This window comes from Osmerus mordax, chromosome 5 (assembly GCF_038355195.1).
Source record: "Osmerus mordax isolate fOsmMor3 chromosome 5, fOsmMor3.pri, whole genome shotgun sequence".
Taxonomy (NCBI): Eukaryota; Metazoa; Chordata; class Actinopteri; order Osmeriformes; family Osmeridae; genus Osmerus; species Osmerus mordax.
In genome coordinates, this window is record NC_090054.1 from 20746052 (window position 1) to 20761783 (window position 15732).

General features: G+C 49.3%; 1 protein-coding gene across 1 annotated transcript in view; it reads right to left on the minus strand.

Moving 5' to 3' along the window:
• Positions 1-602: 602 nt before the first annotated feature.
• Positions 603-15732, minus strand: part of macrod2 (mono-ADP ribosylhydrolase 2) — a gene marked incomplete in the record, with an annotated part of 331272 nt that continues 316142 nt past the window's right edge. The window contains 5 exon segments of the mRNA XM_067236376.1: positions 603-1943; positions 3290-3361; positions 3620-3649; positions 9964-10050; positions 15659-15727. Coding sequence (XP_067092477.1) covers positions 1924-1943; positions 3290-3361; positions 3620-3649; positions 9964-10050; positions 15659-15727 — 278 coding nt within the window.

Consider the following 15732-nt stretch of genomic DNA (forward strand, 5'->3'; position numbering starts at 1 on the left):
CTGCTCTAATGGAATCCAGAACTAAAGACATCAAAGACATCACAGGTATGTGCATCTCTATGTGTGTGTGTGTGCATGTGTGTAGTGTGTGTGTGTGTAGTGTGTGTGTGTGTGTGCATGTGTGTGCTGTATGAAGAGCAGCCCTAGCTGGCCTTTAGAGTCTCAGAGAGAGAGAAAGGAGGGAGCGAGGCGGAGAGAGGGAGAACAAGAGGGAGAGAGAGAACAAGAGGGAGAGAGATGGCTCTCCAGGGCAAATTCAGAGGCTCCCCTCTGAGAGAGGAGCCACCAGCAACCCTGCAGAACGCGGGGTCACATCGAGGGGTTAGGAGTGGCCATGGGTCTGCTAGATAACCCCTCTTCACCCAGACAGGACATGACTGCAGGGCCACAAAGCCCCACCAGGAAGATCACAGGGCCTCCAAGAGTTTCTGTCCATGGAGACAGCGCGTCTGATCAGCCGGTCTGAGCCACAGGGCCTTACTTCAAATGGCTACAGCGAAGGACATGGAAAATAATCATCTGAAGATCACAGAATTATTAATGACGATATCAGTGGTGTGGCAGAACATGGAAAAAACACAAACAGACAAGAGGCACAAAGTTCCCCGTAAACTTTTATTAATATATCTCATTATTGTTTAGCAAAGCAAACACCAAACTATGAAGCCATAATTTCATGATAATTTGATTGGATGTATAGTATGGCACCGATGAAAAGAACCCATGAACTGTAATAACATTGGAAATAAATTCTAACGCTTTTTGCTTAATTTCTGAAACCAATAGACCAGATCAAAGAAACAACAGGAATCAGCCATTACATTAGGTACTTAGAATTACAAATCACCTGCAAGCAAAACACAACCAAGAATTTGCACTTTTGTCACTTTTTGTCTGTTTGTGTTCATGAAGTCTGATGTGAAATAAGGCAGATTCTTTTGATACAATTACAGACAATCTGGTTAAAAGACAAAGAGAATGAGACCCGGGCTTAAGATGCCCGTTCATGTCAGTGAAGTTGAAAGCATTTCTAGCATGCATTGGAAACAACAAAAAGAAGAAAAATTAAATTATCAATCTGTCAAAAAATGCACGCATCCTGTAAAGTGTGTGGGCGGGCGTTGATGAGATGCTTCCTGTCTAACGAGTTTGTCTGCAGATGTTGCTGCTAATGATCAGTGATCTGCTGAGGTGACAGTGCAGGGCAGGGAGCCCGTGGCTCGGAACACGCTGCGGCGAAGACGCTGGACTGTGGGACAACGACAACCAACTACTGAGCTGAAGCAGCGATTCTGATGTACAGATCTACAACCTGTCAACCGTTGCACGTTTTCACACTTTCAAACTGTCGCCCAACAGACAAGTTCTCCTCTGCAGCCAGTCAACACAAAACACTGCGCAACTTTTGTTTTTACCTTTTCCAACGGAACAAAAGATGGTTGAAGCTCAGCTTTTCTCTTGAGTTTTTTTGTTTGCACGTTATTTTCATGTATGAATACTGGTTGCTGTATTCATGGTTTGGTTAGTGTGACTACTACTGCACTGCACATGCACCCACAAGCTCTTTATCAAAATGGCCGATCTTTTTGTCAGCAGGCGCGGCGTGGTTCGTCAGGAATGTCTCGTCAACAATGACACTCAGTGAAGTATGGCTCATATCTTACGGTTTGATATGTTCAAGTTTCCTAGCATATGTTTTATACATACATACATATTCAATCGATAACGAATCAAATGACAAATTTTCATAACAGAGATCAAAAGTTAAGTAAAATCGGGAATGGGTTTGTGTGGTGTACGACTTTTGTTCTCCTCCCAGGTCCAGTGTCAGAGGCCATGACTGTTTGGTTCCGGTACTGGTGTAGTGGACCCTCACACAGTTGGCTGGCTCTTCCATGAGGTTGCGTGTCCCCCCTCCGCTGGTTATTCATTATTTCCCGGGTCTGGGAAGAGATAAATGCTGGTTTATGCCTGGTGCAGAGTGAGTGGACCAACACGCCAGAGGGTCTAAGTTATGGCTACCTCAGACTGGCGCTCTGCTGGAGAAGATTTATCTCAGTCTGGTCACCTCATAAAAACACTGACTACTGTGAAGACCTACTAAATAATGAGGTTTATTGCTGCTTATCTGATATGATCATTTCAACCGTCCAGGGTGAAACACGAAGGGGGCTAAGCCTACTGCTCCCTAGTTATAAAACAAGCTCAATCTTCTACATAACCAGAACACATCTCAGAGGTGGTTTATGGGAAGGCGCACACAGGAAGCTGGGCTCCTTCTGTAGTTCTGCCTCCCTGGAACTTGATGTTGTTCAATAACCTTTTCCTGGTGACACACACTTGCAAGTCTGTCTGCCAAGTCATATGACGCCAGTCCAAAGCAATCCTCACAATCTGTTCACAACCTTGTCTCCTGGTTTATCTGGGTGAGCAGCAACATTCTATATTTGCATTCCATCACAGTGGTGCTACAGTCTGAGAGTTAACAACCTCACAAGGAACTAGCAGAGACTCCCAGATTTAGACCTTCCCCAAACTAAACACATTCAAATGACATGCAAAATGTTATTATGTTACATCTCCATGGAGACCTGAAAATGACAACATTGCGGTATCCTTATCCGATGTGATTTATCAACATTACTATTGGCCCTGCAGCCTGTGTCGCTTCCAGGTTGAGATAATATGCAATTCACGTTTGATTTATTAAATGTCTGATAGTTGAGTTAGTAGGCAATTCATCACACTCCATCTCCAAAGGCAGGCTGACAAGTGCATCCCAAAATATCAGGGTCATAGCTGCGTGCCTGAGATGAGGAGAGAGAACTCATCCAGGAGAGTGAAAACCCTGTCTGCCAGGCAGCTCCTCTAGTACTGTACCTCTTCAGACAGAAGAAGAAGAAGGAGGAGGCAGACTGGGACGAGAGGAACGTCTTTGGAGGGGTGGAGAGAGAGAGAGAGAGAGAGAGAGAGAGAGAGAGAGAGAGAGAGAGAGAGGAGGTGGTGGAGAGAGATAGAGAGGGAGAGAGAGGAGGTGGTGAAGAGCAAAAGAGAGAGAGAGAGAAAGAGAGGAGGAGGGGAGGAGGAGGGAGGTGAAGATGGAAAGAGGGAAGACGGATTCTCAACCCGCTCTGGAGACATGAGGGTTCTCAGTCAGGAGTGAGTTTGGACTCAGCAGCTGTGGCCACTAATAAGGATCTGTAGTTGGTATATGCTGATCAGAGACGTGACGAGTCAGAGTGTGTGAGTGTGTGTGTGCGCCAGATTCCCTCCTCCTCCTGCTGCTTACCTTTGGACTGAGTGCTGTCGGTTTGAGTTAAATCAGATCCTTGCGAGCCCTCGGTCGGAGCTTTCATCTCCACTAGACGAGAGAGAGAGAGAGAGAGAGAGAGAGAGAGAGAGGGGGAGGAGAGGAGCGAGGGAGCAGAGGAGGGGAGGAGATGACAATCAGAGCTGTGTGTGTGTCATGCTGCGGGCTGAGCTTGGGGCAGCTCAGATACCTCTGCTGTGGTTTACTCACCAGAAGTGATGCAAGTTTCAAACTCACAACTGTATACCCTCGCAATCTAAAACCATCACACATAATTCATAAAAATAATAATTTAACCTGTAATCTCACCTTCCCTGTTGGCACAGTCTGCAGGTTTTTCTGCAATTAGAAAGCACATAATGAGACAAACATCCACAATTACTATTTTAACTTTAAGAACTTAAGCCCACCCAATGCCCACAAGTACAGTTGCCCTGGTCAGCCTCCATGCTTCCTGGTTGAGGAATCGAAGGGTCCAATCAGAGCAGAGTTTCATCTGATTCAGGACATCACTCCAGTCAGTTAAAACTTCCAGTCAACAACAACAACAACGTCAAGCACCCTTGCCCCCCCTGCCACCCCCTGCCCTCCCTACCCCGCCCCCTCCCCCTCACCACTCTAGAAAATCAAACACGACTCCAAACCCCAGGCCTCACATCCACACTTCCATCAGGCTACGGATGGTACTTAGCTCATCAAAGTTGCCCAAGCCTGAAAATTCAATACCTTCCTAAAGAGTCCTACTTCAAAACGGAACAAAACAAATGCGAGGAGAGGGAGAGAGATGCATGAAAAATTAATTACAGACTGCCGTCGGTCTCAGGCAGAATGAGAACCTTCACGCCTCTCCCCATCTGCCTAACCCTCCATCCCTCCGTTCTCCCTGCATCTCCCTCCTCCTCTCCCTGTCTCCCTCCATCCCTCCATTCTCTCTCCCTCCTCCCCTCCTCCCTGTCTCCCTCCATCCCTCCCTTCTCTCTCCACCTCTCAGCAGTCACACAGCTCACTCTCCCCCTCTCTCCCTAGACAAGTCTCTCTGCCTCCCCCTCCCCAACGCCCTCTTCCAAACAAACCACGCCATAAAAATAACCAGCGTCCCCAGGCAGACTGACAATGGTGTAAACAAATACAGAGTCCTTAGCAATGATGGGAGAAAGTGTATTATTCAAAATGCTTCCCTTGTAGCCTGTATCTATATCAGCAAACTGATTCTCGGTAAGTCATGACATTTAATCTGGCTAGAGATGCAGAGCGCCTCTGTGCTGGCTACATCTTTATGCGAGCCAGCCATCTTCCAGCCGGCGTCTGAAATGAGGGGAGCCTGAATTTGTGGACAGTTCAATCATGCTATACAGCATCGATTCCTATAGCAATCTCAAACTGTGGGCTGAGGGTAATGGGCTTTGGAGAGGACAGGCATTACAATGCATTCCCAACATAAAACAGTTTTCATCTACGCTAGCTTTTTGGAATGGGATTTCTCTCTCTCTCATTCTCTCTCTCTCTCTTGATCTTTCACCGAGAGATGGCCGCAGGGAGAAAATGGAAAGGAAGGCGACACCATTCAGAGACCTGAGCATTACTCCCTTCTAATCAAAGCAGCAGATTTTTCTCTGGATTCATCCCCTGCATACATTCTCTTACTGTGAAGAACTAAAATAGTTTGGTCTGGCTTTACACACTTTCAAATATTGAACAAGCATAAACGTGAATACACTAAGTGCTTGTCATTGAGAGATTATAATGTATCATTAATATGAAGTAATAGACCTGGGTCCCGGACATGAAAGGACGGATGGGAGTGTGTGGAGTGTACGAGCACAGTCGTCTTCTTGTGTGCATTTCAAATGAACCAGCTGAAAGTGTCCCTGTGTAACTGCAGGGTTTCGTTGTAGCACTGGCCTCATTCCAGACCCTCTCTCTCTGTGTCTGTCTCTATCTCACTCTCTCTCTCTCTCTCTCTCTCTCTCTCTCTCTCTCTCTCAGCACTGATAAAAACACAGAAAACCAAACACAGCAACTGAATTTCAGTCTACCTCCCTGTCTACCTGGATGCCTGTCTGTCTGTCTGTCTACCTGTCTGTCTGTCTGTCTACCTGTCTGTCTGTCTACCTATCTGTCTACCTGTCTGCCTGCCTGCCTGTCTGCCTGTCTGTCTGAGTGCAGCTGTCAGCCCCAGACAGGATGAGACTGTGTCTCATGTGGCTGCAGTACGCTGCAGTACGCTGCTGACAGAAGAGGCCCATCGTTTAGGGTCGGGCGTGCGGTGGATGCAAACACGAAAACAAGATGGAGGAGGGGAGAATATCAAGACCCTGTCAAGGCTCTGGAGAAACTCCTTCCTTACAGAACCCTGAGAATACAGAACGGTCTATCTCTCTGCTACAGACAGACTGTCTACCAATCCAACACTCACAAAATGGGCTCTGTTTATCTGTTTAACATCTACGGAGCACCGTGAGTTCAAATCAGGATGCGGGTAGTTGGGGGGGGGGGGATAAATGAAATGTGATGCTGAACTTGATCTACCGGTGGGTCAAGTAGTTTGCTACTGTACTGAATAGCTGGTTTTGCTGAGGAATGGCTGCTTTCAAATTGAGCAAAACATCATAAAGTTTGAATCCATTTGCACTGCATACAGAGAGAGTGTTTCTTTGTGGGTGGTATTCTCTAGTGTCCTGGAAAACAACCCACAGACAATGTGCGTGTGTGTGTGCATGTCGGTGTGTGTGAAAGAGAAAGGGAGACTGAGGGAGAGAGGAAGATCGCTGGCTATAAGTCATCTTATATGCAGACAAGCAGAAAATTACATTCTCCACTTTCCTTTCGTTTAGGAGACATGAGAATCTTCCTTAAACTTTTGTTGGTCAGCGTTAATTCACTGAGTAACACAGCAAGAGAAAGTCAGTCTGCGAGAACTTGACTTTCAAACGCAAGCAGACCATCTCTGGATGCAAGATAATCCACTGTCACATGGGTAACAGCACAAGTGCATTAAGTAGAACAACTCTCCTCGAATCAGCCCGCCCTGCCCAGATTACACCCATCCTTTGTGTGGGGCTCCGCAGTGCAGCTATGCATCACAGGGAGGGTTTAGTCTCCAGACGTTACTCGTCCGGGGCCCTGGGAAGAAAACCTCAGCCTCCACCATGACACGCTCCTGTGCTTAATGTTCCAGACTGACGGGCAGGAACAGAGGAGGGTCTTGGGTCCCAGCGCTGCCTCTCTGCACCTGGGCTGTGCCTCCACACCTCCTCTGAGGAGAGGAGGGATCGATGGGGGAGGGAGGGAGCTTTGTGTGCTCATGCCCTGCGGTGTCGATAACACCCGCCCCCTCGCTTGATCTCCGACCGTGGCCTCCACATTCCTCCCTGAGGCTGGGCCTGGGTCTAGAGGCTGGGTCTAGAGGCTGGGTGTAGAGGCTGGCCCTGGAGGCTGGGTCTAGAGGCTGGCCCTGGAGGCTGGGTGTAGAGGCTGGCCCTGGAAGCTGGCCCTGGAGGCTGGGTGTAGAGGCTGGCCCTGGAGGCTGGGTCTAGAGGCTGGCCCTGGAGGCTGGGTGTAGAGGCTGGTCTTGATCCCAGGCTGCTCTCACAGGTGTCCAGCTGCTCTGTCCCAAACAACCACAAAACCCACCTCCCCCCCCCCCCATGAATGAAAGCTGAGTCACCCTGGAAGACCACTTGGTTTCTCCAGTGAGGCGGCGCAGGTCTTATAACACACAAACACAGCACCTCAGGGCACCACTAACATGTTTCTGACCCACGACAGAAAAAATATAAATACAAATTCCGTTGAATGATGCTGATGGAAAATGTGTTTCACCAGTGGTAGTAACCATTTCTGTCTCAACTGAGCTGAGGGAGAGTCTAGTCAATGTACCCCCCCAGCTCCTCAGCAGACAGTGACTGGACTCTGTAAAGCGACCTTGAGTACTTTGAGTAGTAGAAAGCGCTATATAAGATCAATAAAAAAATTAATTAAAAAAACACAGTGGGGGGGGCTCTGATAGTGCTGTGGCACTTCATCATGAGAAAATAAGATAAGTAGCACACAGTCAGGGTCACTGCTTGTTTTCTCCAGACACTCATCACTGAGCAGGTGAGAGTGCCTCTCACTGGGAGAGTCTTAAAGCTGGGTGGCCTGTGCGAGGCGATTCTTTATGTAGGCTATGTATGTTAAACAAGTATCCCAGAGCTTTTCATTAAACTTTGGATCCACTAATAGCCATGGGACCCAATCTCCTTATTGAACAGATAATTACAGACATCTCCTTGCTCATGCAAAACAAGAGTGGGCAACCCTTAACAAGTGCCTCGACCAAAAGAACTAATGAGCTAGTAAATGTGGAAACCAAGGCCATTTTCAAATGTAAATGTTACAAGCTCGTAGTGAGGGGCAAGGGGAAATCAGGGATCTGAATGAGCCGCCACACTCAAAGGGGTAAAAAGCTGTTTGGGGGCTGCCCTTGATGGGGGCCAGTGTTTTCATTGCTGTGACATGGTACACTGTCTCAAAATCTAAGCCAATTAGGAAGCACCAAGCTGTGACCAGAGAGGAAGGAGGAAAACCAGGCCAGTCTGTTCAGTGGACGCTGTGACCAGCTCTTCAGCTCTGCTCCTGTGAACAGCTAAGAGTCTTCATCAATATTCCGCCTTTCCCTTTCTCTGATAAAGAAAGCAGAGGTTGTGGACGCTAAACGGCATTGTGCCCAAGATTGGAGGTGCCTCACGGAGGCGGTTGCGAGGCAGGGACGGGGCGGCCTGCAGGAGCAGAGAGGGCCCCGATGGTCGCACTCGCCACGGACATGCTTGACAACACGAGAAAACACAACGTGGGCTGAATGGGTGGACAGAGAACTAGAGGCCATCTGGTCTGGGTGTCCGGCCTAAGCCAGAGAGAGGGGGGAGAGGGTTAGAGGGCAGAGAGACAGAGACAAGAAGGGAGGGAGGGAGAGAGGATAGAGAGAGAGAGAGAGAGAGAGAGAGAGAGGGAGGGAGCATGGTGTACACAGAAGACACAGGGTCAAAAACACATCAAAGGAAAAGTGACCGAAAGCAGAGCTGAGGTGAGACAGAGAATGGAGAAAACCAAAACTAAAGAAAGCCCCCTTTTCTCTCTTTCTTCATCATCTATCTGCGTTCTCCCTCCCTCCCTTCTTCCCGCCCAAATCATCAAGAGAGAGAGAGACACGGTGGTCCGCCACAGACACAAATCGGACAAGCGAGCGGAAGACTGCAGATGAAAGCGCTGACTGAATTGCTGCGACTGATTAAGCGTAGAAGAAGAGCAGGAGACAACACAGAAATGGAGCAGGGAGTGAAGAAGAAATGCAAAAGAGGCCTTCCCGTGCGTGACCTACATACCTGCTAAACCTGCTGTCAGCACTGGCCTCATCCTCTCTCATCACTTAGAGAATTACTTTACATAATCTCTGGGCTCTCCCTGCGCTGAGCGAGGCGTGGAGGCAGGAAGCTGCCCGCTGATGCCTGTCTCTGAAGGCCTGGCACGCTGTCTGGGCCATGAGACTGGTGTCTGCTGGGTGGAGTGAAAGCAGAGCGAGCGAGAGAGAAGGCTCCCTAACCCCTCGCTGTAAGTGGGACACGCCACAGCTTCCGGAAGCCCCGGAGACGCTTACGTCTATTTAAAACTCAGGCACACCTCAAGAAACACAGTGTTTCTGACTTCTGTGTATCTGATGTGACAATTTCTTATTTTATTTTACGTGAGAGATCGTGGTTCTGAGGGGGGGTCAGGGTGGTGGCTCAATGTGTAAAAGCGCGTAGCCCCACGCAGGGGGGTCAGGGTTTGAATTTCCTGCATGTCTTCCCCTTTTCGCTCTCTCTCTCTCTGCATTCCTGTCTCTCCAACTGTCCTATCAATAAATTCATCCCCCCACAAAAAAAGAATAGCTCATTCTGCCATGAGAGAGGGAAGAAGGTGCTGTCGGCCCAGTTTGAGGATGTGAGACGTGAGGAGGTGAGACGTGAGGATGTGAGACGTGAGGAGGTGAGACGTGAGGAGGTGAGACGTGAGGAGGTGAGACGTGAGGTGAGACGTGAGGAGGTGAGACGTGAGGATGTGAGGCGTGGGGAGGTGAGACGGGAGGAGGTGAGACGTGAGGATGTGAGACGTGAGGAGGTGAGACGTGAGGAGGTGAGACGTGAGGAGGTGAGACGTGAGGTGAGACGTGAGGAGGTGAGACGTGAGGATGTGAGGCGTGGGGAGGTGAGACGGGAGGAGGTGAGACGGGAGGAGGTGAGACGGGAGGAGGTGAGACGTGGGGAGGTGAGACGTGAGGAGGTGAGACGTGAGGTGAGACGTGAGGAGGTGAGACGGGAGGAGGTGAGACGTGAGGAGGTGAGACGGGAGGAGGTGAGACGTGGGGAGGTGAGACGTGAGGAGGTGAGACGTGGGCAGGTGAGACGTGAGGAGGTGAGACGGGAGGAGGTGAGACGTGAGGAGGTGAGACGTGAGGCGGTGAGACGTGGGCAGGTGAGACGTGAGGAGGTGAGACGTGGGCAGGTGAGACGTGAGGAGGTGAGACGTGAGGAGGTGAGACGTGGGCAGGTGAGACGTGAGGATGTGAGACGTGGGGAGGTGAGACGTGAGGAGGGGAGACGTGAGGAGGTGAGACGTGGGCTTGTGAGTCTCACCGTGGGACACACATGGGTCCGTACCGTGGGAGACACCAGGGTCCTGCGATGATCCGTCAGTCTCCATCTTCTCCGCCTGCTCGTCTTCTAAGAGAAAAACAAAAGGTCAAGGTGAGTTACAAGAGACACACAGGGGAAAAGCCCCTCGTTGGTTTATACCTCTATTACTGCTAACTCACTCAAGATATTTTCCATCTTCAAACCTGCCAGAAGTACACAAACAGCCGCTGAAGAGGAGAGATCACATCGACATCTGACTCTAGAGGGTGTCATCCGACTCTAGAGGGTGTCATCTGACTCTAGAGGGTGTCATCTGACTCTAGAGGGTGTTATCTGACTCTAGAGGGTGTCATCTGACTCTAGAGGGTGTCATCTGACTCTAGAGGGTGTTATCTGACTCTAGAGGGTGTCATCCGACTCTAGAGGGTGTTAGTGCCCCGGTGTGTGGAGGAGTTTGTGCCGTCACGATTCACTGTGTCGAGGGGGATCGAGAGCGCCCCCCAAAAAATTAAATTATATATATATATATACACACACACACACACACATCTCCCAGACTTTTCAAACAGAGGTGTGTTATATGGCTGTAGGCAAACAAATTACACATCCACACTGGGCGGATTCCTCTTGGAAGAACCACAACGGGAGGAGGAGAGAGTATAAGGGAGCTGATCAAAAGAGGATCTTCAAAGCGGTGCAGAGAAAGCATGTACCCGGTAGCCTATTAGAGGAGACCCTCTCCTGGAGCGCCTGGCTTTGATGCAGGGGTCCAGGCTAGAGGTGACCAGCATAATGGACACTGCACAATGCTGCAGTATTCTCAGACTCAACAAATCACAGAGGAATTTGAGGTTTTTTGAAGTTGTGTGTTCCTCCCCAGTGAGCTAAGAGAGACCGTGGAACGATGTGAAGTGTTTGTGTCACGCTAGAAGCACTGGGAACCCATCCTCTACGTTTCCTCCTTAACTACAGACGATGGACGCAGTCGTCATGGACGCAGTCGTCATGGACGCAGTCGTCATGGACGCAGTCGTCATGGACTTGGAGTCGGATAACAGTGTGGTTGGGGTGTGGAGCAGGTGGGTGCAGGGTTGAGGTGGGCCGTGGAACCAGAACATGGAACGAGCTCTCCACACAGAGAAGGACAGAGCAGGGAAGGTTCCATGAGGCCTTCGCTTCCTCTGCCAAACACAGGTCTTGGCTCCAAATCACAACTCCAATCAAACGTAATCTTATGCCAACTGTTAATGATGCCTCGACAGTGCACTGCTGCGGGCTAGCACAGCACAGCTCAGCTCAGCACAGCACAGCTCAGCTCAGCTCTCCACAACCACATTACGTACATCAATAGTGTCCCTCGGAGCGCCCCACACGGAAACAAAAGGACACAAAAGAACCAATTAAGGAATTCCCCGAACCTGCTCCCCCAGACGAGGGCCAGACAAGGGCCAGACGAGAGGATCACTTCAGCGTACAACAAACACTCAGGACGACAACCGGCAGACAGATATGCCAAAGCATGCTGGGAAAAATCGTTCACAAGGTGTGTAAAAATAAAAAAAAATAAAGAAATAAACTAACGCCAAAGAGGAAATGCGTGTGCTTTGTGCTTAAATGGATCTGTAAGATGTTTTCGACTCTATTTCTACCCGTCAGACATAAAAGCTGGTCCACGCAGGGCTTTGCCGCTGCGACAACGATTCCCACATCGCCCAGGGCAAGTCTGGAAAGTTTCACAAGTGGCATTTCGGTTGGCATGTTGTGCTATTTGTATCAACAAAGTCAACAGGGGTACAAAGGCACACAGGAAAAAATAAAATAAATCGATAGCGTACCCTCCCTCTCCAACATGAAACCAACAAAGGAGCTGGATGAAACCATGGCGGATGAGGATGACGCGATGCAGAGGGGGGCACACAGTCTGCATGTATCTTACTATCTCTGATGGATGTTTCCAGAGAGAGAGAGGGAGGGAGAGAGGGACATTGTTTTCGGGCACCATATGGCATAAGCGTGTACAGCTGTGTGCTTCAGCTTTGAGCCTCTCTGGGAGTTAGTGTGACACAGCGACGCTTCTAAAAAAAGCAGCAAACCATCAATACTTAAAGCGCTGCATCCACCAAGGAAACAAAAAGAAAAAAAAATTGGAAGAGGAAAAGTTCTCAGTTCCACACACCCCGAGTAAACAAGTAAATAAATGAACAAACATGTGAATGGATAATGACGGTCCCAGGAGTGCCTGCTCCTGTTTGTGTGTTTCTACGATGTCACACAATGTGGAGTCTTAAATCTGAGACTGGCAGTATCACAGAGGATAGAGGAGAAAGACAGAGAGAGACAGACAGAGAGAGAGAGAGAGAGAGAGAGAGAGAGAGAGAGAGAGAGAGAGATAATGAGAGAGGGTGGCAGAGGGAGAGAGAGAGATAATGAGAGAGGGTGGCAGAGGGAGAGAGAGAGAGAGAGAGAGAGAGAGAGAGAGAGAGAGAGAGAGAGAGAGAGAGAGAGAGAGAGAATGAGAGAGGGTGACAGAGGAAGAGGGAGAGAGACAGAGGGAGAGAGAGAGAGAGAGAGAGAGAGAGAGAGAGAGAGAGAGAGAGAGAGAGAGAGAGGAAGAGGGAGAGAGTGTGTATGTGTAAGAGATATATATATATATATATATATATATATAGAAAGATAGAGAGGGAGATAATGTGTGTGTGTGTGTGACAGACAAAGAGAAACAGTGTGAAAAGAGATATAGAGAGACAATGAAGAGAAAGATGAATCAAAAAGGGGTGGAAACTGACTGAGCTAGTGTAATGGTGCAGATAAGAAAGTGGGATTGCTGTGACATCCAGTCGAGTCGACCTGTCTCCTCTCCTCCTCTTTTCTCCCTCCTCCTCCTCCTCATCCCTCTCTCCTCCCTGTAGGGTTCCTCCACTCCAGGTTTAGTATGCCATCCCAGGCTTCCTCTGCCCCCCACCCCCCTCCCCACCCCCCTCCTCCGCCTGCCCCCTGGCCACACACAGCTACACCCTCCACCTGAGGACTCTCTCTCCACACCCACCAGCTGTCAAGCACCAGGGCTCAGAGCGGAGACACAGCCTGCAGCGCTGGTCAGCTCTGGGAGAAGGAGATGAGCAGAAGCACCTTCTAACAGCTTGTTTAAGATGCAGGAAGACCCCCCCGCCCTCACACACAGCTGCTCGCTTCTGATTCACCCAACACTAGAAGACAGTCAAAAATAAATCTGCCCAGTTTGGTTTGGCGATCGAGAATCGTACTTTATGTGGTGTCTGAGGAAAGTCAGACCGGAAGGAGTGATGAGATACAGTGTCTTTAAATCCAGTAACGTTGGGAGAAGCAAGTCATTAAATCTCACCTATTGAGACAGGATATCCTCTCTAGCAGAAGAACCACACTGCATGAAGGGAAAACCTCATGCAGTTATCTTGCTACGCAGATTAATTTATTTGTTGCTTAAGGCTACGAAGGCTTCTTTTTAATGTATGTGCCAACAGCTTACTGAGGCGATTACTGCACCCGAAAGTTCCACAAAAACAAAAATCTTTTGATAGATATTCAAAGCGCTATGACAAAATAACCTTTGTTTTCTTTGTAAAAGATTGATTATGAGTATTTACATAATGAATGGGACTGTGTCTGCAATACTTAATCCATTTGATTTATTTTCGGATAAAACCTTTGACAAGAAATCTCTGCCATTTCAACACAGCGATGGCACAGTACGTGAGCAAAATACAATGCCGGTATACTGTATATACACAGAGGGACAGGATAGGTATGCTGGGTGTATATATGAACCACACTAACATAGTTTATAAACAGATTTTTTATCCAATTAGTTAGTGTAGCCTTTTCCCTCTGCAATGCACAGAGGCTCCACACATGTTCCTGAACTACACCGTGACCAACCCAAACCCTCAAGGCAAGGAAACCCTCTCAGGAAAACACAGAGAACGTGTTAGAAACCCAAACCCTCAAGACAAGGAAACCCTCTCAGGAAAACTCAGAGAGAAGACGTGTTAGAAACCTTGAGAGGACAGTTCTGAGAGGTCTCCCCTCCTCCAGAGACGGGTGAACATCAGGTTGTTATCTTTCCAGGATCAATCTGCACATGCGCGTGAGGTGAGGTGCGGTCCTAGAGTCCACAGAGCAGGAGGACAGGATGGCGTTTGTCAGAGTATTGGCTTCTTGATGTGACAGATTGACAACCTTTGGGATATCCCAGCATGCAGCACAATGTTGTCATGTGTGAAAAACATGGGGTGACTGTAGTTGTGAATGTACAGTACTGTAGTGAATGTGTCAGTGCCCCCAGAGAGCACACGGGTGTGGGTGTGTGTGTGTGTGTGTGTGAGAGCTCTAACACCTCCTCTGGAACGGATGGTATCGATCTCAGCTGTCACTATGACTCCCCCAGTTTAGGTCTCTTCTCTGCTCCAATAACAACGACCGAGTCAAGGATCTGCACTAATAACAACGTCTCCTCACCGCTCCCTCTCTCTCTCTCTGTCTGTCTCTCTCTCGCTCTCTCTCTCTTGACAAAGAGACCGCTTCTGACTGCACCGCCTTCAAATTGTTTTATTCATTATTCATTTCTCCCATCATTACTTGCTTTTCATCACTCCTGTCCTTTCAATAAAGCTGGGTTTAAGCGCCGTGGCCGGTAGCCTAGCTGATTACAGTTATTATTTTTAATAACGGGACTGGTACTGAGTAATTTGAGCATGTCCTGTGAATTGCAGGGAATGTGTTGCTTCCAGTCTCCTAGTGCCTCCATGCTCTCTCCGGGGAAGGAGAGATGTGTGTGAGGTGGGGCAGAGCAGGGTCTCCAGGGGGACAGAGATGTGTGTGAGGCGGGGCAGAGCAGGGTCTCCAGGGGGACAGAGATGTGTGTGAGGCGGGGCAGAGCAGGGTCTGGGTCCTGCTCCAAGCGCTGCACTGGACTCTGTCTACCTTCCCCACCTGCCACAACTGTTTCCTGGCCACCGACCCTCAGGGCCCTCCCAGCCACCCCCAGTAGCCACCCACTACCCCTCATACCCAAGGTGCCACAGTCCAGGACAGACGGGCTCACAGGCTGGACAGCTGTCTGTCCAAGACACACATACCCTAGCAGCTAGAAAGAGAACTGTCGTGCCGAAGGTAGAGATATGGAACCCACTCGCTCTCATTGTGAATCTACTGACTGTTAGTCCCGCGCCCAGTGAGGCGAGGCAGAGGGTGAGTCAGAGCTCAGGCTTTGGTGACGAGGCATTGGGAAGGTAAAGTTCATTGTCCTCGACTACCCCCTTCTAGCCTGACTCACCAAATATCCATCTGGGAAGTCATCCTTGGAAAAAGGCAGGCACTTTCCAAAAATACTTGGCAGGTGATTGGATGAACCATCTGTCTATCATTGTCTATAACGGGCCAACTTAAACCTGGGCAGACACTGCCAGTGGTTGGTCAGTGGACGCTGAGGTGTCCGAGCCGCTGAGCTGGGGCACAAACAGATACGTTGGAGCTGTGCAAGTTGGACTTACGCACGGTCGCAAAGTTACGCCCAACCCTTTAGACTAGAGAATACACTTACAATGTCACTTTACTAAAGCAAAAGAAGACTTCAGGTGTTGAGCAGCGAGGCGGATGCTGTAGAGACAGAGCTGTCTGCAGGAAGCAGGTGTCTGTGATTACAGGAAGTGGTCTTAACCTGCGGTGACGGTGGCGGCTGAGGCAGTGTTTCCTGTCTCCTCGTCGCCTGGCTGGGTCGTCTCCCCGTCTGAT